The sequence below is a fragment of the Lactuca serriola genome, chromosome 6 (genome assembly GCF_051521515.1).
Source record: "Lactuca serriola cultivar US96UC23 chromosome 6, Lser_US96UC23_V15, whole genome shotgun sequence".
NCBI lineage: Eukaryota > Viridiplantae > Streptophyta > Magnoliopsida > Asterales > Asteraceae > Lactuca > Lactuca serriola.
The window spans coordinates 185,983,290-186,005,985 of NC_136413.1; the positions used below are offsets into that span (position 1 = coordinate 185,983,290).

Below are 22,696 nucleotides of genomic sequence, written 5' to 3' on the forward strand. Positions count from 1 at the left end.
AGGAGGCTGATCAATAGTCGGGCGTACCCCTAGTACGTTGCACGTAATGAGTTAACCTCCTCGAAGTTGGTCAAGGCCAGCGTACGTTGCGCGTAAGTGTCATGTACGCCGCACGTACGCATGCAGAGTGGTTAACATGGGTTTTTGGGCCTGGATTTGTTGGGCCTCATGACCCACTATAGAGTAAGGCCTTTGGGCCTAGGACTAGGATTTATGGTATTGGGACTTCTTAGGTTAGGTTCATGATGGATTGGGCCTTATTGGGCCTTGTGGGCCATTTTGGGTTTGGGCTATTATTTGGGTTTGTGGATTGTTGAACCAGCTAAGGAGGTATGTTGGATTGGGAATGAGTTATTGGGCTTTAGGGTAAGACCCATGCAAGGGTTTGGGCCCAATTTGAACAATTGGGCCATTAGTGGGCTTATATGGATTTTGGAGTTTTGGACTTATTAATTTGGTTTTGGGCTTGTGCCTTAGTTATGAATCTTGTTAGGCCAGGGGTAAAATGGTCATTTTACCCAGAGTATGGATTATGAATCATGGTTTGGGACCCAATTGCTAATTGGGTGATATTTTGGTATTGATAGTTCGAGGAGTTGCTAGGGCAGCAACTAAAGATTTCTTGCAGTGAACTCCAGCAATGTGAGGTGAGTTACCTTCCTGTATGAGTGGGTCGAAGGCACCAATATCGGCCTACTAGTAGTTGTTTGTACTAGAGATGATTGTCTTTGTGATAGTTGTTTGGTATGCCACTATTTCTTATGTTATACGTGCTTATTTGCTACGATATTATATGGTAGTGGTATGGGTGAAATAGACCCGATATCCGGTTGCAATATACTGAAGGTGAGGCCAACACCCAGATATGCTCGACACTATCCGGTTGAAATATATTGAAGGGGAGGCAAACACCCAGATATGCTCAGCAGTATCCGGTTGAAATAAACCGAATGGGAGGCCGACACCCATATATGCTTAGCAATGTATTTATTGTATGGTATGTGGTATGATGGGCGAACTCGCTAAACTTCGTGCTTATGGTTTTCAGTTTTGGTTTCAGGTACTTCTTCTTAAAAAGGAAAAGATCCAGCATTATCGCAGCGCATCACACTATGATTTTCCGTGTAACGACCCAATTTTCACGTCCAAAAATCTCATTTTGATTAAGTGATTTGCAAAACATTTGTAACAAAATATCATCCGATCATATCATTTAATAAAAACATGTCTCGTATCTGAAAACCGAATCATAAAAACATAATAATTTCAGAGTACAAATCCCAGAATATCTCATAGTGCGGAAAACAAAGAGCGTGTGTATGATGTGCCACTACTGCGCCAACTCCTTCCCCTTCGCTAAGAGGTACCTGAAACCAAAACTGTAAACTGTAAGCACGAAGCTTAGTGAGTTCCCCCATCGTACCACATATCATACAATCACATAGCATACATACTGCCATACAATTCTAGGGTGCCCGACCTACCCGGTACAACCATTCTGGGGTGCCGACCTACCCGTACGACCATTTTGGGGTGCCGAACTACCCATGCGGCCATTCTGGGGTGTCGTCCTACCCATGTGGCCATTCTGGGGTGCCGTCCTACCCGTGTCAAGCCATTCTGGGGTGCTGACCTGCCCTGTCGGTCCTAACAACCGACCCTCAGGGACTATTCCACCCCTACTGCTATTATCACATATATCATAACATAAACATATTATCAGACATATCTGGGGTGTCCGAACTACCCTTTGGTCCTAACAACCGAACTTGGGGAATATTCCCCCTCCTATTACCACTATCACATATAACATATCATGCCAGCATATAAACATATCATCACGTACTGTCATACATATCTGGGGTGTCTGACCTACCCTTCGGTCCTAACAACCGAACTCTACTACTGTCGCATATAACATATCATGCCAGCATATAACATATCAGGTAGTAGAAAACCTAGATGAATATCACACAAACAATCATCTAACATACGACTCCTACTGGTGGGTCGATATTGTGGTCGTAGACCCACCGCTACTAGAAGGTAACTCACCTCGTAGTAGCTGCTGATCTGCGCGGGAATCCTCTGACTACTGCCGCTGCTGCTCCGGAAATCCTCCGGCTATAATTCCCACAAAACACTTAGTCATACACTGCTAACTGTTCTTAGGGTAAAATGACCATTTTACCCCTCCCCCCACAATTTAAGTCCAAGCCAAAGTCAACTTCAAATTGACCCGACTCGCCGAGTTGGGCCGTCAACTCGACAAGTTCTTCCCTCATATGAACATCACATGAAAACTCATCCGACTCGCCGAGTTGATGAACAACTCGTTGAGTTCACCTTTATTTGAAGAACAAGTTCTGTCCTCGATTCGCCGAGTTGACGAACAACTCGTCGAGTTCATCTTCATCCTTAGAAGATTGCCTTGGACTCGCCGAGTCCGTTCATGCACTCACCGAGTCCCATGAACTTCCAGAACAATGGCTTAGTCCAGAACGTTGGGTCACTCCCCGGGACCCCCTAAAACCTTTCCACACTCAACTGGGTCCTTTTGACCCTTAACTGATATGGGACAGAAACCTTGGACTCACCGAGTCCAAGAATGGACTCGTCGAGTTAGTCACATCCACTCACTAAATCTTCGATTTCTGATGTACAACCTTCGATCAAAAGATAGATCTATGCTTCTACAATCGAACTAGCACGTAAAGTTACAACCTTTACGTGCTTGCATGGGACTTTGAGCTCAAAAGGTCCTAAAACAAGCTCTTACATTGCATGGGGCCTTCTTTGAGTGCAAGAGCCACTCCTTTCTGCCTTGTAACCCCTCTAAGGACCTAGATCCAAAACATCAACCCCCAACCATGCTTGCAATCATGGTTGGTGACCAAAATGGCTTAGAAAAGCCCTAAAACTCCACAAGATGGGATCTATCAAAAGAGCAAGCAAGGTATAGACTTTATACCTTCCGTAGACTGCAAATGATGCTCAAAATCAGATCCTTCTAGCCTCCTCTTGATCTTTCAAGCTTTTCCTTCCTTCCTTGGGTCACAAAAACACCAAAATCACTCCAAAAGCCTTAGATTGCTTCTATAACGGCTAGGGTTTGCTATGGGGGTCTTCTGGGAGCAAATGGGATGAAGGAGGCCGAGTTAAGGTGTTTAAATAGGATGCAAACCCTCAGATTAGGGTTTTTGTCCAGACAGGGCCTACTCGCCGAGTTTGGGACCCGACTCGTCGAGTCCACTGCTTAAACCCCGCGTCTCATCCTGCTTCTACTCGGTCAGTTGGTCCTTCAACTCGCCGAGTCCAAGGCCAAAAATGCAAAATATTTTAAATAATTAATAAAAGAACACGCACCAAGACCCAGGTGCTACATTCCACATATGAGATATGTGAGAGTTTTACTCTGATAATATTTTCTATGACATGTTATGGTTAATTGACATATTGGTTTTTGTCACACCCCAAAACCATGAACGGCGGAAACGTTCTGGGGCGGAGGACGTCATGTACAGTATCACAACAATGAAAAGTAGTAAACAAGCAACAACATCATCCATTGTATTAATAATATAATTTTAATACAAGTGTGATCTGTCAAATTATGATAAACACTAAGTATAAATCAAAATGAAAGATGAGTCTTGAACGAGCACTATTTTCTCTAAACCTTGCATCTGTACCTGTCTATTGTTGACCTGAGGATACAAGTTATTTTGAAAGAGAGTATCAGCTTTAAAGCTGGTGAGATCATAAGTATTTTAGTATCTTAATTTGTATGTAAGTATTTGTATGTATATGAATTGTAAGTATTTGTATGAATATGAACTGTAAGTATTTGAAAACGTTTTGAACATCCTAGAAAACCATATGTTTCCTACTAAAAGTATCCTTCTACCAAGGCATCTAGTATCTGTGTGTGTCTCTTGTAAGAGTGTGTATTTTCCCAAATTCTGACTATCATTAACCAAAAATATAGTTTCTACATTACCGTGCATCGTGTGAATGTTCATGAAGTGAATGTAATAGGAAAATGAAATAGTACTATGGTGTAGTATCAAATAACTACAACCGTACTAACTACCTTAAGTCTATTGTAATCTTGTAAGTACTGTAGTATTTGAAATAAGTGACTACTTCTGTACTAATATTGCCTTATTTGAGGGATAAGGCATAATGTGATGGCTAGATCCCAGGCTAGACGTTCCCCTGTCAAAGGGATTTTGGGACCCATACACGACCCCTGCATATTTACAAGCTGTGAACATCCACATTACTATGATCATGTATACCCAATATAACTATCACAATGCATTGTGATTCATTGGTATAATTAGATCCTGAAATCATTCCATGCTATAGCACCTAGTGATGTCTGTCCTATTATCGTATATGTAAAAGCACTCATGTAAACGTATCTATGTAAACGTACTCATGTAAGCGTAATCATGTAAACATATCTATGTAATAGTATAGTAATGTACTGTAATGTTCTGTGTGTGCTAGCTGTAACGTGTGTTCTCTCTCTATCTATCATGTATAGTATTGTACTGTGTGTACTAGTTGTAATGTGTGTTCTCTCTCTATCTAGCAAGTATAGTAATGTACTGTGAGTACTACTCGAACTGACTCATGAATGAACTGACTCATGGTATGTTTCATTGTTCTAGTAATAGTATTAGTATCCTCCTGTGCTACCCCTATGGTAACTTACTACTGAAGTAATTGGTACATATGAACATGGAAGTATACCTTTGCTACCCAAGGGTATACTTGAAGAACCTTTATTACTATATATGTACACATGATACATAACTAATATTTAAACGACCTTCGGACGGATGCCCGGTACCCCACCAGACCACATCTCAACGACGAAAAGGAAATAAGGCGGATAGCCTTCCTAAGTCTTTTAAACATTTCTTATATAACTATACATATATAGGCATGCAATTGACAATATAAAAGCATAAAATAAGTTTTGTGAAAACCCTTGAACATGATTACTTTCTAAGAAAATATCGACATGATGTCAGCCTATAAAACGGGTTGGAAGTATTTGTTTGATAAAACAGTTTAAGTACAAAGAAACATTTGTTTGAAACACAATTGTAAATGAGTTTGAAATGAAACATACAATGTATAATGAACAGTCTAATAAGGAGTTTTAAACATATAAAACGTTTATGAAAATCATGTAAAGAAAAATGTTTGGTAAAACAGTTAATGAGTAGTAAATCATTTGAATGCTGCTTATTAAGCACATGTGATTGATATAATAACTAGCATGATTCTACTTGTATCCCCCCATAAAAACATTTAAAACATTGATTAAGGGGTATGAACTCACCTGTAGTGAGTGGTACGGATGAACTGAAGATGTAGGATTGCTAGGTGTCAAGTGAAGTCTTGAACACACTCTATGATCTTAGTTAACATATATTATCACATATATGTATCAAATTAGTCTATAAACAACTAATAAACAAATTCAATACACCCTAATACATGTTAAACACTTTTAACAAGTGTTATAAGCCTCAAGGATTGCATCTAGGTGTCGTAGGGACAAGCTAGTGTGTGTAGGGTTCAAGGAAAACTCCCTAATGGAGTTCACGGCCCTAATGTCACCAACAAATGAGTTTACGGCTGTAAGCTCATACTCATATGACCATTTGATGTTTGAGGCTCTATAAGACCCTAAGAAGCATTTCTACTTAATGGCAAGGTCTTTGGAAGAGTTTAGGGCATCCTATAACTCCTTTGAGGAGTTCACAGCCCTGGGACCAAACCCCTTGGAGATTACGGCCGTAATCTCCCATGGAAGGGTGTTTTTGGTGTTTTCAAGCCCCTAAATGAACTAGGAATGAATCTAGGCTAGTGTCCAAGGCTTAAGGAGAGTTTAAAGCACACTTTGGCCCTTTTGTTTGGAGTTCATGGTCCAAGAACTCCTTGGGCTGTGAACACCTTACTCTTGGTGTTCTAGGGGTGTTTTCTAGTCCTAAACATATTAGAGTACAAATCTAAACTAGTTTTATTGCACAAGGAAGGGACTAGGGCACTTTTTTCCCCTTAAAGAAGGGTTTACGGTCCAAGAACTTCTTGGGCCGTAAACTCTTTAATCTACATGTTTCCTTGTGATTTCTTGATGCTAAGACACCTAACAAGCCCTGTAACACTCTTAGATAGAAGGACTTACAATTTGGAATGAAAAGCTGAAGATCCTTGAGAGAGAAATTGGCTTTTCTCTAGTTGGAAATGTAACAAATGAATAAATATGGCTTAGAACCATATATATATACCCTTAGGGTTTTTGGCAGAAAATATTTTATTCAGGCATTGAATTCTAATATCAACGAGTTTTGGAATAACAAAGTTGCACAATACCTTAGTACATCCTCTCTCCTGATATCTCTTCAAGTGTAAATCCTGAAATACTCAAACTTATACCAAAAGTCTGAAAATTTACTGCAACTGTTCTAACTTCTATTGACTTGATATGTTATACAGAATGGAAATTTCGGGTTGTCACAATTTTGATATGAGATGACATTATAGATGTTTTCAGACTATTGGTTTTATAATTACTTAATTAAAAATGAATTTTTTTAGTCTTGAATTTTGGGATGTTACACTTTGACTTTGATCGTCTTCTGGAACAATGAATGAATGGTTTTAACTTATTTAAAACGAAAATTTTATCCAGTAGTTTTGGGACGTTACATGTACAACCATGACATATCTCTTAGGGAACCCTCTAGCTTCCAAGGTCCTCCAAATTACCTCATGAGATACATGATTGTACATCTTTTCTAGGTTGATGAACATTATATGGAGGTCTCTGTTTCTCTACAAGTCATCTAAGGAGATGGATCGTTTCAATCTTAAACTAAACTGCATTCTTAGTATTTCACTAAATGAACATTTAATTAATATTGAAAACCAAGCATGTGAATACATCGTAACCAATATATTTTATCTACACATCTATAAGGTTTTTTCACAAACTTTGAAAGGAGAATGAAATCCAAGATATCATTCTTGTTACAAGTATTAGACGGACAATAACAAAGATGGTTTATGTATTTATTTGAATTTATAAAGTTTTCCATGCTTTCCACATGAAACTCAAGAGATATGTGTTAAGATGATACTTGATTGTTTTTATACAAAACTTCCAAAATCAATGTTAGATATAATACATTAAAAACGATGGTCATATTTTTGTATGCGAAATTATAATATCAAATATGCATCTTTTCCCATATAAAATACAATTTAAATGCTAAAAAATACAAGACATCTTAACATTTCACCAATGAATGCAACTTATTTTGCTAAACTTTTCATTTATGTAAAATTTACTAAAATTTGATAGAAACCTATATAAGTTTATTATGTTAAATAATTAAAAACAATATGCTACATAAGTTACAACATCATTCAAACATCTTGATTTCTTTTATATTGCTACGATTGCCATGCTTATGATCTTGAGAAAAGAAAATATTTATCAAAGAAAAGACCTAAAAATGACAAGAAAGAGACTTGGTTGCTCAAAATAATAACACTTGAAAAGTATAATGCTCAACTCATAAATCGCCATCTGCCTTAAAAGATCAACAAGTCAAAAAAGGAGAAAACATTTATTTGGGTGTGCTTCGACTACTCCGAAAAATTGTTCAAGAAGAAAACCCAGCATACACACACACCAACACCATCAGCTCAACCAGAAATTCCAAAAACACCACCTTCGTGCATGCTCATCTATGGCCTCTATATTACCATCTAACATCCTCATTGTTTCATCAACAACAGTAATTAGCTCAAAAAACTAAACGATTTCCAGTTTTCTTCTCATAAATCTATCGCAGATTCTGTTTATTTGCTGGGTTAATGGCAAATGCATCCTGGGGTTTCACTCCTACAGTTCCTCATCTTGATCGAACGAGGATATTTCCATCTATAGCCATTTTTCGATCTGGGTTTTATTCCCCTGATCGAATTTCCAAGAGGGTATCCTGCGCAACTACTGCTAATGGTGCTGATAAGCTATCCCCTTCCGAATCTCGCTCCCCTAGGTACTTCTTCTCTTCTGATTGAATTATTTTTAGGTTATTCTATATCTATCAAATACCAATGCCTCTCTAAAACCTGTACTTGTTAGTTTGTGGGTATTTGTGTATTTGCTGTGTTGTTTGTTGTGAGTCTGTGTGTATGCAGGCTCCTCTTTTCCATAGATTTTGAATGTTGAATCACTGAAAAATAGCGTAAGTATGTTTCTTCACCATTCTATACACTAATCAGGGTCGCTGAAAGAATAGACTTTTTTCCCCACTAAAAAGAACAACATAACTGTGGTGCTTGCTTTCGCATCATGATTAGTGTATAAAAGGGTGATCTTGGTGCATGAAAGAGCTTTGCAATGATTAAGGAGGAAAGTCAGAAAGCTTTTTATCAGATCATTGCATTAAAGTCTGCATTTTAGCATTTGATTGTGTAATTCATGGGAAGAAATCAAATATCTAAGTTTCTTATTTCTTTTTCATATTCTGTTAATTCTTTTTCAGGGTAGTTGGAAAGGGTTGCAAGTTAGTTGGATGTGGTTCTTGTGTACCTAATCTTCAAGTTTCTAATGATGATCTTTCTAAAATTGTTGACACAAATGATGAATGGATATCTGTTCGAACTGGAATCCGTAATCGCCGAGTTCTTACAGGTTGGTTTATTTACAAATTTGTCCTCATTTATTTTTCAAGTTTCCCATGAAGTTGATGTTAATCTCAATGGTTTATAAACAGGAAAAGATAGAATGACAGGATTAGCTATTGAGGCAGCTAAGAAAGCCCTAAAGATGGCAGATGTTGATCCTGATGATGTGGATTTAGTCCTGTTATGCACATCAACCCCTGATGATCTTTTTGGTAGTGCACCTCAGGTCTTACTTCATCAAACTTTAATCTCAAAAAAGTAGAAAAAATGAATCTTAGGTTTTTTTGTGTAGAAAATTTCAAGATTCATTGTTTTTCATGTGTCAGATACAAGCAGGACTTGGGTGTAAGGGAAATCCATTGGCTTTTGATATCACAGCTGCTTGTAGTGGATTTATATTGGGTCTAGTTTCAGCTTCTTGTTATATCCGAGGTTATTTTATTTATTTATTTTTTTTTAAATTAAATTAAATATGCTCGATGTTTTCATAATTTTTATTAAAATTTAAATGTAGGTGGTGGATTTAGAAATGTTCTTGTGATTGGAGCAGATGCTTTGTCTCGTTATGTTGATTGGACAGATAGAGGGACTTGTATTTTATTTGGTGATGCTGCTGGTGCTGTATTACTTCAGGTTATATTGTTATGTGAGAGTAAATTTACTATTTTTTTTTTATTTTAAATATTGTTATGTGAGATTTAATTGTTGCAACTTTTTGTAGGCATGTGAAAGTGAGGAAGATGGGATGTTTGGTTTTGATTTACACAGTGATGGTGAAGGCAACAGGTTCTTCCTCCATGAAATTTCATATATTTATTGTAACAAAATTACCTATTTGCCCATTGTCAATTGTTGGCGAACACATAAAAGATATCGTTTTTTTCTTTTTCAGACATTTAAATGCAAGCATAAAAGAGAATGAAACAGAGGATTTATTTGGTACAAATGGCTCAATCCCGGGATTTCCTCCAAAGAGTTCGTCTTATTCATATGTCCAAATGAATGGTAAAGAGGTGTTTAAGTTTGCATGTCGGGTGGTCCCACAATCAATCGAGTTGGCTCTACAAAATGCCGGGTTGACTCGGTCTAGCATTGATTGGTTATTGCTCCATCAGGTATACCGAATAAACTGTCTGAATTAGACTCAATGACCATTTTACCCTTACATTCCCAAAAAAAAATTCACAATATTCATCACTTTTAACGTGAGAGGGGGGAAATAGTGTATGTAATTTTGGGTCCCACGGACCATTAAAGGTTGACGAGTGAGTGAGGGAAATGACTCTCTCTCAAATTTAATTTGTTGTGTATGTAAAAGACGTAAATGCCCTTATGCAGGCGAACCAGAGAATCCTTGATGGGGTTGCAACGCGTTTAGAAATCCCGACGGAACGAGTGATATCGAACTTGGCAAACTACGGAAACACGAGCGCGGCGTCGATTCCGTTGGCGTTAGATGAAGCGGTGCGGAGCGGGAAAATCAAATCCGGGGAAACAATTGCTACTGCGGGATTTGGGGCTGGTCTTACATGGGGTTCTGCTATTATTAGATGGAACTAAAAAAAACTAAATATTCAACTTATAACAAACATTGCATGCTTCACTTGTCTGTGTCTATTATAATGTCTTTATTTTATTTCTTTTTTGGGTTTGAGTTTTGTTCTGTTGTAGTTATGATGTTTAAAGGTGAAGAAGAGTTGAGGTTCCATTCCTAAGGATATGTTTTTTTTTGCTGATTGTTTTAATTTGAAGTGGGTTTTGATCAATGTTGGTCAATTTAGAAACGAAAAAACTGTCATAAAAACTTTTCATTGACCATATCCATCAAAATGAACAAACCATAAGGCGAAAAACTATAACTTTACCCTGTATATCATAAATATATATACATCAAAAGTCAAAACAAGTAAACATATTTTATTATATATTTATAAATAAACCATACAAATGAATCAAATTAACCTATTCCACTTCCCAACATCCAAACTCATGACAATTTTGTCTAATTTCTTTAACTTATTCCATTCATTCCAAAAACATTCTCCAAAGCAAAGCAAAAGCTCCGCCCCTTATGGTCTAAAATATTTGTATCAATCATAATAATAATAAATCAAAAGTAAAAATAGTTGAAAATAATATGCCTGAAATTGAAGTCTTGTAAAAATGAGCATACTCTTAAGTCTTTTACCATGATCCATATAAAAAAAAAATAGAACATACAGTCTAGTATAAATTGGTCTAAAATATTATATCTATCATATCATCATCTTTTACTTCAAAGGATACAATCAAAACAAAAACATGTTTTCAGATTTTAATGCCTTCGACCTTTGGATTCGCTTTTTGAAGCCATAACCCCTGAAATCTGGTTTACCTCATACAATATCGCAGCCGAGAACAAAAAGCTGTGTAAAAATAAAAAAAAATTCATATCAATTTCAACAAATAATTTGTAGTTGATTATCAATTACTAGATTTAGTAATCCATATAAAAAATATATATATAATAAAAAAAAAAGTAAGATAAGGTACCAAGTTGTTATACAAACTCGATGCACAGTGCCAGCAGCAACAAGAGCAACAGCTTCAGCTAGAATAACTGCAAATAAAAAAAAAATCATGAAGTTTTACTTACCCATAATAGCAATGTGCTTTATTTTTTTTTATCCATAATAAGTTGATTAATAACAATGTACTTATAAATAACATAATGCTGTAAAAATGCATGTACATTGCTCTTATAAGTAAAAAAACAAAGTACATTGCCTATATCGGTAAAAAGAGGAAAATAAATTGCTTAATGCATATTCAGAATGAAGGCTAATATCAAGTCACCTGCACCCCATCCAGTTTTAACCCCGGAAGTTTCCTGGAAATTTCCAATGAACTGTAAAAAGGGGAAAGACAAAGTTAAGCACTTTATCATCATCAATTATATAGCAAGAATTAATATTCACATTTGTGAGTATGTTTTGGAAGTAAAATAAGTAATGTAATATCAAAGTTGGACACTCGTAACACGAAAGAGTAAAGGGACCAAAATTGCCAAGTGGATAAAATGTAGATATACTTTTGGAATTGGTGGGTAAAATCCTGGAAATGTTTGAAGGGATTTGTGAAAGAATATGACTAAAGATATGTTATGCATCAACTTCGGCCACATATGTTAGATAAGGGCAATATGGGAAAATCATTAAATAAAGATAATCTTATTAGTGCAGGGGCATTTTAGGCATTTTATATTAGTTAATTTGTTATGACAGATAGTATAAGAAGAGGGTAGTGGGCAGGGAGTGAGGTATCTATCTTTTGTGTGAAATTTGGAATTTATTCTTTGGGAGATTGGCTATCTCGAATCAGCTAAACTATCATTGTTCTTGTAATCTTTTGGGTATATTTGAGGTTATCAATCAATATTTGAAGCTGTTGTTACTTTTTGTGTTATTGAATCTGTTGTTATAACTCAGTTCATAACAAGATAATGCTAAAAGAGTCGAAAATTTGAAATATTGGATAAATGAATCTATAGTGTGTGACTATTGGCTCTTATCAAGATAGGTAAAAACACCATTCAATCAAGATTACCAAACAAATTATTATTTCATTATCAAAAAGAGATCACAAAACCAGCTAAATGAGCAATTGAGCATGAAGACTATAGTTGCACAAATCCAATGAAAGGTAATGGTTATGTCACCATATTCATTTTGGTGTTTGAAATCAAACAAAAACAAAAATTAAATCCACAATTTCACCCTTATCAAAGAGCCCCAACACATGAATTAGTGCATGGATGCATCATTGCAGATTTTCAAATGCATAAAAGTGTTGATAGATAAGACTGAACTCACAGTTAGTAAGAAAAGAAACACAAGTGAACTGGTGAATCCTCCAAGTATGGTGAACAGTTCTGATGATGCTAACTTCCCTCTATACATTTCTTGCAGTGACAGAGTAACAACAAAGAGAAGAAGAGAATATAGCATTGAATTCCCAGCTTCGGCCATTGGCTTCAAAGCATTAAAACAACAAAAACAAATATCATTAGAATCTGTTTCTCCCAAATCACAATTGCTATAATTTATAAAACAATAATTATTACAAAATCGGGAGATACTTAAAACATACAGCATCAAGGAGCAGTTTCAAGAGCTCAATTTCACTTTTCAAGGACAAAACTTGTATCGTCATTTAGATCAAGAAGACTATTAATCAAACATACGGCATTTAAGGTTTTACAACTGAAAACGCACAAAAATTTGTTGGAGATGAATCATAATATTCAGCATGACAGATCAGTGTGTTCGCGAACTTAGCTAAACTACCCATAAATAAATTTCCACCTACTTTTCAAAACGTAACAAGTGTAGCTTGCAATCGCATATGTTTTCTGCAGGAACGAAGACCAAACAACCAAAGTCTTCGGTATATCAACAATCACAACACAATAATCCAAACTAAAACTGTAATGCTTGAAGATAGCTTCTCGAATTATAAGATCAACAAGATATTAAGTTTTTAGTGAATCGAACAAGAGACAAAAGGAAGGATCCGGAACAAACCTTTTGAAAATGATGAATCCGACGCTGATTTATGTCCCGGTGACCACCGTCGCTTGGTGAACGACAACAATGGAGAAGGTTTAAAGGGGCACCTAAATGGGCTACAGATCAGTTGGCTATTAGCTTGTTAAGGGCCACACAAGGGTATCCAAAATAAATGGGCCGTTGATCCGTCAATAATTTTGTATTTTCTAAATATTTCCATTAGTTCATATACTGATTTTTTTTTTCATTGATTAAACTTATTCAAAGTTTTTAGAGGAATATTTTAAGTTTGGGATATTTCAATCTGTTTGGCTCGCGGATTTTTACAAGGATCATCCCTTCACATTTAGAGCTATCCAAAAGCACCACCCATTAAACATGACGTTAATTACTTTGAAATTTTTTCTAGAATTAGTATTTTACTTGCCGTTGCACGATATTAATGAATTTAAGTAGAGGTGAACATGATACTGTACCAATTCTACCGGTACTGTACCAACTATACTTAACACTAATATGTTTGACTACCAACAGGTTTGATTGATACAAATTGATAATAGTATAAATCAGATAATTTTAACGATTAGTGAAGAAACTAGTTATGTAGTTCTTTTATTTGTTAAAAATATCTAATGAAGTACCATTAAAGTAACGTTTTAATTTTGTTTTAATTTTGTAATTTAACATGGTAGTAAATATTAACTAATGCAACTAAATGACTTATATCATAATCTTAAAACTATAAACAGTAAATACAATTGACAATTGAAATATACGATTTTGTGTGTGTGTGTATATATATATATATATATATATATATATATATATATATATATATATATATGTGCACATACACACACTTACATTTATAAATGAATTGGTTGATACAGTATTATCATGATATTCAAATTTATGTACCAATATCGTACAAAGATTCCTTTATTGGTACAATACTACCTACCAACTATGTTGGCTACCAAACATAGTGGCTACCGACTTTCTTGGTTCGGTTGGTAACATGTTGGTTGGTTTTCCTTGATAAAATTTTGACAGCCTTAGATTTAAGTAGTAGAAAGTTAGTTTCTATTTGTTGAAAGTAAACGAAAATGTTGTTTGTATTTTCATTTCAATTGAGTATAAACATCTTTTGATATTACATGTACCATTTTTGGTGAAAGAAAATACATTGCTATTTACCATTTTTGATGAAAGAAAATGCGCTACTATTGTTGTTAGAAAACATAGTAGCTTGCTACTATATTTGCTAATAAAAAACAAAATACACTGTTATTCTTTTTATTTATCAAATATCATAGTAATAAATATATAGTATTATGTAAGTTGTATACAGTATTATGTAAGTTGATAGAATACTTAAAATCATAGTAGTTTGTTGTTTTCGTATTGATATTACATTTACTTTTTTTGCTATAGAAAAATGCATTGCTATTAGTTTTCACAAAAAAAAAATTTCTATAAATTTTTTTTTACAGAAAAACGATGCGTAGTATATAGTTACTAGCGTACTTACTGATATGGATAAATATGAATGAATTGTCAAAATGGAAAATAAGAAAAGCGGAAGGGATGAAAAGCAAAAGAAAGGGCCACCGACATTAGTATTTCGAACATATATAATGCGTTCATTAATTCACATTTTTATTCTGTGTACATATAACACCATCTTAATTGAATTTGATCAAAATGTTTGTATTACATATTTTACGTGTTAGACATCGTTTATTGATTTATTTATAGTCTGCATGCTCCATCTTTATTTCAAGTAGGAGTGAGTATCGGGATCAAGTAGCTGCTTTTGAAATCAAAATTGTTCCAGAACTGTTGGTTTTGAATTTGGAATAGAATCGATGTGAGTGGGTTCAGTTTCGATTTCTAAAGTGTGGAAGTGATTGAGACTTGTTCTAGTTTTAAGTATTATTATTATTATTATTATTATTATTATTATTACTTTTTAGAACCGTTGCCTATTAGGTATTTGTTGGACTAGTTTTCTACTAAATATATTTTTTAATTAAATACATAAGATTATAGAATGTTGAGTTGTTTCCTTCTAGTTTTTATTTTTTTACCATAGAATTTTAATTTCTTTTGTTGTTATTATACCCAAGTATTCCATAATTAAGCGTTGTAGCATGTGTTGTTGAAGTACAACACATATTTGTTAGTGAGTTTGTATTTATAATACATTATGATTGTTAGTTACAGGCCTTGTATATCCCAATGTATTTACGATGTATTAGGCTCAATCTAATTTGTATATTGTATTTATTGTGATTGATTAATGATATAAGGGCATGAAAGATTATCACGTTGACATGGTATCAGAGCAACAATACCATTGTCTCCCTCATCACATTTAAGTGGATTTTACTTCACTGATTTCAGAATTGATCAATTAACTCTCATTCACCTCTCATGTAACATTCCAAAAATACAGATAAAATTTTTGTTTTTAAATTCCTTTAATTCATAAGAAATTGATATCAAAATAGTCAAAAGAGTGTAATTGTATCATGTTACCAGAGTACAAATTCTCAAAATCACTAAGTATGGAAAAACATAAACTGATTTGGTGCGATCAGGTCGGGTCCTTCCCCTTTCGAATTGGAAGTACCTGAAACATAACATACTGTCAAGCATATCTAGGTGCCTTCCTACCTCTTCGGTGTATTTCAACCGATACTGCCAAACATATATGGGTGCTTCCCTACCCCTTCGGTCTATTTCAACTGGATACTATCAAACATATCTGGGTGCTAGCAATCCCCTTCGGTTTATTTGAACCGGATACCAGGTCTATTTCACCCCTACTACTACCACATAACATCATAACAAAAATCACAAAGTCATCAAACAAATACAGGAATAACCGACAATTATCACAAATACAATCATCACACTACCATATAAACTAGTGGGCCGACCTTGGTGCCTTCGACCCACGAATACTACGAAGGAAGACTCACCTCAGACTGTGGGTATCAAATCACACTCAATGGATGACTCGCGAACTCCTCTCCCTATCACACAAACATAAAACCCTAATTAGAAATTAGGTCACATTCTAACCTGAAAGTCCAAAACCCTAATTCTTGACTTAAGGCAAAAAGGCTCCTTTATATTTGCCTTATTGGGCCTCTATTCCACCAAGGCCCAAATCCATAAAAAAAAACCCACAAAGGCATCTAAGCCTACTATAGGGCCTCTACGACCCAATATGGACGAAGAACACCTAACTTGGCCTAAAGCCCAAAAATGGCATGTTACAATCAGGTGGGCCCAAAAATGAATACTCAAAATAAAGACAAGTCTGCAAGTGCTCCGTCTTCTCAAAACATGCCATCGGTACCTGTCTACCGATGACCTGAGAATACAAGTTATTTTGAAAGAGAGGATCAACATTTAAGCTGGTGAGTTCATAAGTATTTAGTGTCATATTGTAACAACGTAATTTTCAAAACAAAATTTTCATTTCTTTAAAACATGATTTCATTCCAAACCAACCATAAAAATCCAATGTAACATAGTCATGATACAAAACATGTCAAATCCCAAGATCAACTAAATCCAAATCCGCCTGCGAGTGTGTGTACGAGTCATGCCGACGCCTTCCCACGGTCCTCGCTAGTACTTGAAACACATAACACAACAGCTGTAAGCATAAATGCTTAGTGAGTTCCCCAATATACCACTTACACACATACGCCCTTCCAGGCCATGACCATCCGGTCCATATGTTTTAGGGGATTTTCGTCCTAACCCGGTAAACCTTCCGGTCCATAACTCTCTGACCTTATGGTCCACATCATAATGCCTTCCGGCCCATAACATAATGTCTTCCGACCCATAACATAATGCCTTCTGGCCCATATCAACATGGCATACAAATCACATACATAGCGCATACGAAACAGGCAACTCATACGATGCATATATCTCATAACATACCAGACCTTCCGGTCACACATAGGTACCCTTCCAGGTACAGTATAGTGAGAAGACTCACCTTGTATGATGTCTAGTGTCTCATGTGCTCGAAATCTATGAATCTCGCAACAACAACCTAGCCTCGCCTAATCACATCAAATAATTATTCCAAATCATTAACGGCTCTCAAGGCTATACTATTTTCCTTTCTAAAATTCCACAGAAGGGTAAAAGACCATTTTACCCCTCCCTGACCCAAAAATCTACATGTTGACTAAAACCCTAAAAGTCAACAGCAAGCAGTACGCGGGGCGTACCAGATCCTGTATGCGGGGCGTACCCTTGCTTTCCAGAAACGGGGTACGCGACCCTCTACGTGGCGTGTATTGGGATTACACCCAGCGTAATGCCCGATTTCTTTATCCAACACATTCAGGTCTTAATTGGCTAAGACTTGCATCCAAACTTCAGATCTGACTCCTCTAATGTGTCTTAATCCATAAAGTTGAAACCTTTAAGCCTTTGCATGGCTGTAAGGGTCATTTTGTGCTCAAAACACCTTTCCTCTTTCCCTAATGAGGCTATAACTCATGCATGACACAAGATCCACGTCCAAGACTAGATTTTTATGACTCCTCAACACATATTACACTAGAAAAGGTCAGCTCTAAGCTTATGGAGACTCTTTGCACATAAAGTCTCTAACTTTGAACCAAAAACCCTAAAAATGGTCCAACAAGCAAAACTTATGAAGAACAAGGAAAGCTTTGAGCTTTATACCTCAGAAAGGATCTCCAACCACTGTAGAGCTTGGATCTATACTTGTTCTTCAACTTCTAGCTCCAACAATGGCTCCTTCTTCACCTTGAAAAGACAACTTCAAGCTAAAAAACACACACACACGCCAAAGCACGAATCTCATCTCTCCAAGGACTCACTCAAGGGTGTATGGTGGCTAGGGCAAAGGACTACATGTTCCTTTTATAGTGCAAGGCTAGGAATTAGGGTTTTGCATCTGGGCCGGTTATGCCCGGCGTAACCTTGGGTACGCCCAGTGTACCCGGATGGACCCGCGTACAAAATAAGCACGCGAGTACGCGCGACGTACCCCCAGTACGCCCAGCGTACTCACTAAATCCACCTTTCAATCTTTAAGGGACTAATTTGTCAATTATCCAAAATAGAAGGGTCATAAAACTAACCTGGCTTTCGGGTTGTTACACAAATGTTGTATAAGTTTGAAGAAAAGTGTTTGCAAATGTTGTAAATGTCTGAAAATGTTTGCAATGAAAGTTTGTCGTAAATGTTTGTAATCTCTTAGAAAATCCTATATTTTCTACTAAAATGCAGCCTTCTACCAAGACTCGAATGTTCTGAGTGTTTGTTTCTTGTGAGAGTGTGTATTTTCTCAAGTATGACTATTATTAACAAAATATAGTTTTACATTACCGTTTATGTGAGAAGATCACAATGTGAATGCAATGGGAAAATAATAAAGTACTGTAGTATTGTATATAGTGACTATTGTTGTACTAACTACCTTAAACCAATTGTTAATTAAGGTAAAATGTGATATAGTTATAACCATACTTGATCGACTAGTAATAAACACAACACTGAAATACGTCGAAAAGTTATGACATTCGTCACCCGTAGACCTGCAAGTTGTAGGATAGTCAGTCCAGTATAGATCTATACACAAATTCATGCTCTCCCTCCAGGAGACTCTGGTTACAAAACGAGACACAACAGTATGATGCCATGCCCCGAAGTAGTGGCTCACATTTATGTTATAGTATTCTTGTATTTTTATAGTATGCTCTGTCCGTATAGTGTATAGTATGTTCTCTTTGTATAGTATATAGTATGTTCCTCCTTGTTTCTCATTATAGTATGCTCTATCTGTTCCTTTTTATAGTATGTTTGAACTGACTTATGTATGAATTTACTTTTGTATGTTTCATTGTAGTAGAAATAGTGAGTAGTAATCTCCTAAACTCTACCTATTATAGTTTACTAGCAATGTTGTTTGAATGACTGAGTGTGTTTTATACACCTTTGCTACACAAAGGTGTTGAACCGAGATAAAAGCTTTTATATCTATATACATATACATAATATATAACTAAGGTTCAAACGACACTCGGACAAACAACAGGATACTCTAAGTCCACAACCAAACAAGGAACAGGAAATAAAGCGAGTTATCAGTCCTAAGTCCTTTCAACCTTACTTATATAACTATATCTATATAGACATGATTTTGACAATATATATAAGTTAAAAGAGTTTGACAAATAGTTTTAGCATAAAATGAGTTTGATAAAAATATTTTGAAATAGATGTTTGATAACAAAGATTTGAGGTATAAGAAATCTATCTGTTTGTTCTAGTTATTAATCACATGTGATTGAAATAACTACGATGTTTCAACTTGTATCCCCCCATAAAAGCATTTAAAATCAGTTTAAAAGGTTAGTTAAGGGTATGAACTCACCTGCAGTGAGTGATGCGAATGTAAAATCGTTATAGGATGCTAAGTGTCAAGTGAAGACTTGAACACACACAGATCCTATTAAGCACATAATGATATATATATATATATATATATATATATATATATATATATATATATATATATATATATGGATATAATTAGTGTATATACAATTTAATCATGAAGGGAAACACCTTAAGGACTAGGATACACTTGAATGGAAGGGTTAAAAATCACATATGATTGTATATAAGGGGTGTATGGCCACATAATGGCGTTTACGGCCAAGGGTTCACGACCCTTTGTGATTACGGCCATAGGGTTTACGGCCCTATGAGTTTACGCCTATAAACTCATCAACTCTTGTGCCAAAGAGGTGATTTAAGGTCTTACAAGAATCAAGGAAGTGTTCTAGACCCAATCCAAGCCTTAAGAACAGTTTATGTCCAACTAGTAGCCTTAACGAGGGTTCACGGCCAAGGGAGATGCTCCTGGCCATAAACTTGCATTGATCTTGGGATTTGGTTGATTTCAAGGATGAAAATCAAGGGCTTCTACTATATAACAAGTATAGGGAAGAGATACTTACGATATGGAAGCAAAAAAGGGTTGATTCCGGCCCAAAGAACTAGAGTGTTCTTGGTGTTCTTGAAGATCTAACCCAAAAGATGAAGTTAATGGATGAAATCAAAGGGTGATACTAGTTAAGGAGATGTATCAACAAATCAAAGGATGAAACACTTACATATTTGAGGATCAAAATGAAGATCCTTATGATACTTGAGAGAGAATTCGAGTTTCTTGACTTGAGATGGTGAACAATGAGGGAAAAGTGATGGAACATCATACTTAAGGCCATGAGTTTACGGCCCCCATGAGTTTATGGCCGTAAACTCATGTGATGTGGTCGTAAACTCCTCATGATGGACTTTATGGCTTGCTTAATGGTTTAAAACTTCAGCAGATACTTCCTAACACTCATTCCTTGGATGTACTAGGCTTAGAATGCTCAAACAGACCCTAAACAATGCTAAAAGATAGCAGAAACAAGTCTGACTTTGATTGAGTTGAATGTTTGTACATGGTAGAAATTTCGGGTTGTCACAAAGAGGTTCACCCACTTGTTCCGAGATGATTATGTTCCCCCGGTGGAAAGGGAACGTTTGGCCCAGGAGTTTCTGTCTCTCAAGCAGAAGACAAGTCAATGAATGAGATTACAAGGATGTTTCACGAGAGGGCGTTGTTTTGCCCTGAACACGTGTCTACTGAGCAGGGACGTGTGAGCCAGTATATGAGCAAATTGAGGAGGGATATACAAGAGTTCATGGCGAACTCATCATAAAGGACATTGATGAGCTTTAGACCAATGCTAGACGGAGGGAGATCGAGCTAGAGTTACGGACCGGGGAGGAGGAGGAGTCTCGAGGTAGGGACCGGAGACCAGTGCAGTCGCAGCCGGCAACGAAGTGGGCTAAGCCTGCTGATGTTAGGACTGGGGGCCAAAAGGGCTACACTTGTGGTAAGTGTGGCAAGAGTCACGAGGGATCGTGCTGAGCGGGGATTTGCTACAAATATGGAAAAAAGGGGCATATGGCGAAGGACTGCCCCAAGAGGTTTGCAGTTTGCTTCCATTGCAACTAGACCGGCCATCGGAAGGCCGAGTGCCCCCGACTTCTTTAGGGATCAACACGAAGATCTGCACCTACTGCATTACGTGCTACTGAGAGTCGACCAGCGAAGGTCGAGACATCGAGGGTTCGTGTGAGAGCCTTTCAGCTAACAACGGAGGAGGTCCGGACAGCACCTAACGTCGTGGCCGATACGTATTTCCTTATTTATGTTATTTCGAGATATGTTGTGCTTATATTGTGCTGTGTATAGGTACTTTTCTTGTGAGTTCTGTACCTGCTTTGGTGTTATTTGACTCGGGTGCGAGTCGATCCTTCATGTCTTTAGCTTTTAGTCGTCACATTAGTATCCGACGTGAGGCGTTGAGTCGATCTCTGAGGGTTTCTATAGCCGACGAGCATGTGGTTTTTTCTATTGATATGATCTAGGGGTGTGTACTAGAGATTTTTGGTGTTGAGTTCCCGATAGAACTAGTACTGATCTCGATGAGTGATGTCTGTGTCATAGTGGGCATGGACTGGTTGAGTCGGTTTGGAGCTGTGATCAACTGTGAGCGTCAGTTAGTGAGTATACGAGACCCTAGTTAGGGAGTGATTATGGTGTATGGCGAGGGTACTAGATCTGGATCAGCTTTCTGCTCTGCTGCCAGAGCGAGACAGAGCCTACAGCAGGGTTCTATGGGATTTTTGGTGTATGTGATGGATACGCAGATTGCCACCAAGAGGCTGAGTTCTACCGCCGAGGTTCCGATAGTGTGCGAGTTTCTGGATGTTTTTCCCAAGGAGTTGTCGGGTGTGCCTCCCGAGAGGCAGGTAGAGTTCCGGATCGATTTGGTTTCGGGAGCAGAACCTACTGCCAAGGCACCTTATCGCCTTGCGCCACCAGAGATGCAAGAGTTATCCTCAAAGCTCCAGGAGCTGTTAGGGAAGGGTTTTATCAGACCGAGTAGCTCACCGTGGGGAGCGCCGATCCTTTTTGTCAAGAAAAAGATGGTTCACACCAGATGTGTATTGATTACCTGGAGTTGAACAAGCTGACGATCACAAACCGTTATCCTCTACCGAGGATCGACGATCTGTTCGATCAGTTGCAGAGAGTGTCTTGGTTTTCCAAGATTGATTTGAGATCTAGATATCATCAGATGAGAGTCTGCGAGGAGGATATCTAGAAGACGACCTTTAGGACTCGTTATGGGCACTACGAGTTTGTGGTGATGCCTTTCGGGCTCACCAACGCACCGGCAACGTTCATGGAACTCATGAACCGAGTGTGCAGGCCTATGTTGGATCGATCGGTGATCGTGTTCATCGATGATATCCTGGTATATTCAAGCTCCAGAGAGCAGCACATGGAA

The 22,696-nt window shown here is 36.9% G+C and overlaps 2 protein-coding genes across 4 annotated transcripts; one reads left to right on the forward strand and one right to left on the reverse strand.

Annotated features, from left to right (window-relative positions):
• The first annotated feature begins 7,635 nt into the window (after positions 1–7,635).
• Positions 7,636–10,436, forward strand: LOC145057545 (beta-ketoacyl-[acyl-carrier-protein] synthase III A, chloroplastic-like). The gene is made up of 8 exons (XM_079005411.1): positions 7,636–8,090; positions 8,580–8,728; positions 8,811–8,947; positions 9,048–9,153; positions 9,236–9,354; positions 9,443–9,507; positions 9,614–9,836; positions 10,060–10,436. The coding sequence occupies exons 1-8, from the start codon at positions 7,906–7,908 to the stop codon at positions 10,279–10,281; spliced, it is 1,206 nt and encodes a 401-aa protein (XP_078861537.1). The 5' UTR covers positions 7,636–7,905; the 3' UTR covers positions 10,282–10,436.
• Positions 10,437–10,844: 408 nt separating this feature from the next.
• Positions 10,845–13,394, reverse strand: LOC145057546 (keratinocyte-associated-like protein). 3 transcript variants are annotated; one of them, XM_079005414.1, is made up of 6 exons: positions 13,284–13,315; positions 13,069–13,111; positions 12,573–12,731; positions 11,557–11,608; positions 11,254–11,320; positions 10,845–11,126 (listed from the first exon to the last, which is right to left on the reverse strand). In XM_079005414.1, the coding sequence occupies exons 3-6, from the start codon at positions 12,726–12,728 to the stop codon at positions 11,036–11,038; spliced, it is 366 nt and encodes a 121-aa protein (XP_078861540.1). In that variant the 5' UTR covers positions 12,729–12,731; positions 13,069–13,111; positions 13,284–13,315; the 3' UTR covers positions 10,845–11,035. The 3 variants fall into 3 exon arrangements, with proteins under 3 accessions (XP_078861540.1, XP_078861539.1, XP_078861538.1); XM_079005413.1 differs by lacking the exon at positions 13,069–13,111 and having other exon boundaries at positions 13,284–13,394; XM_079005412.1 differs by lacking the exons at positions 13,069–13,111; positions 13,284–13,315 and adding an exon at positions 12,850–12,962.
• Positions 13,395–22,696: the final 9,302 nt, after the last annotated feature.

What these genes read in the sequence shown, in the direction of transcription:
- LOC145057545 (XM_079005411.1), top strand. Translation starts at nt 7,906, where the DNA reads ATGGCAAATGCATCCTGGGGTTTCACTCCTACAGTTCCTCATCTTGAT. An exon ending in TTTTTGGTAGTGCACCTCAG is followed by an intron (nt 8,948 to 9,047) that starts GTCTTACTTCAT and finishes TTCATGTGTCAG; the next exon opens with ATACAAGCAGGACTTGGGTG. An exon ending in ATTGGTTATTGCTCCATCAG is followed by an intron (nt 9,837 to 10,059) that starts GTATACCGAATA and finishes GCCCTTATGCAG; the next exon opens with GCGAACCAGAGAATCCTTGA.
- LOC145057546 (XM_079005412.1), bottom strand. Translation starts at nt 12,912, where the DNA reads ATGACGATACAAGTTTTGTCCTTGAAAAGTGAAATTGAGCTCTTGAAA. An exon ending in TGAAACTGCTCCTTGATGCT is followed by an intron (nt 12,732 to 12,849) that starts GTATGTTTTAAG and finishes AATGCTTTGAAG; the next exon opens with CCAATGGCCGAAGCTGGGAA. An exon ending in TGTTTCTTTTCTTACTAACT is followed by an intron (nt 11,609 to 12,572) that starts GTGAGTTCAGTC and finishes CCCTTTTTACAG; the next exon opens with TTCATTGGAAATTTCCAGGA.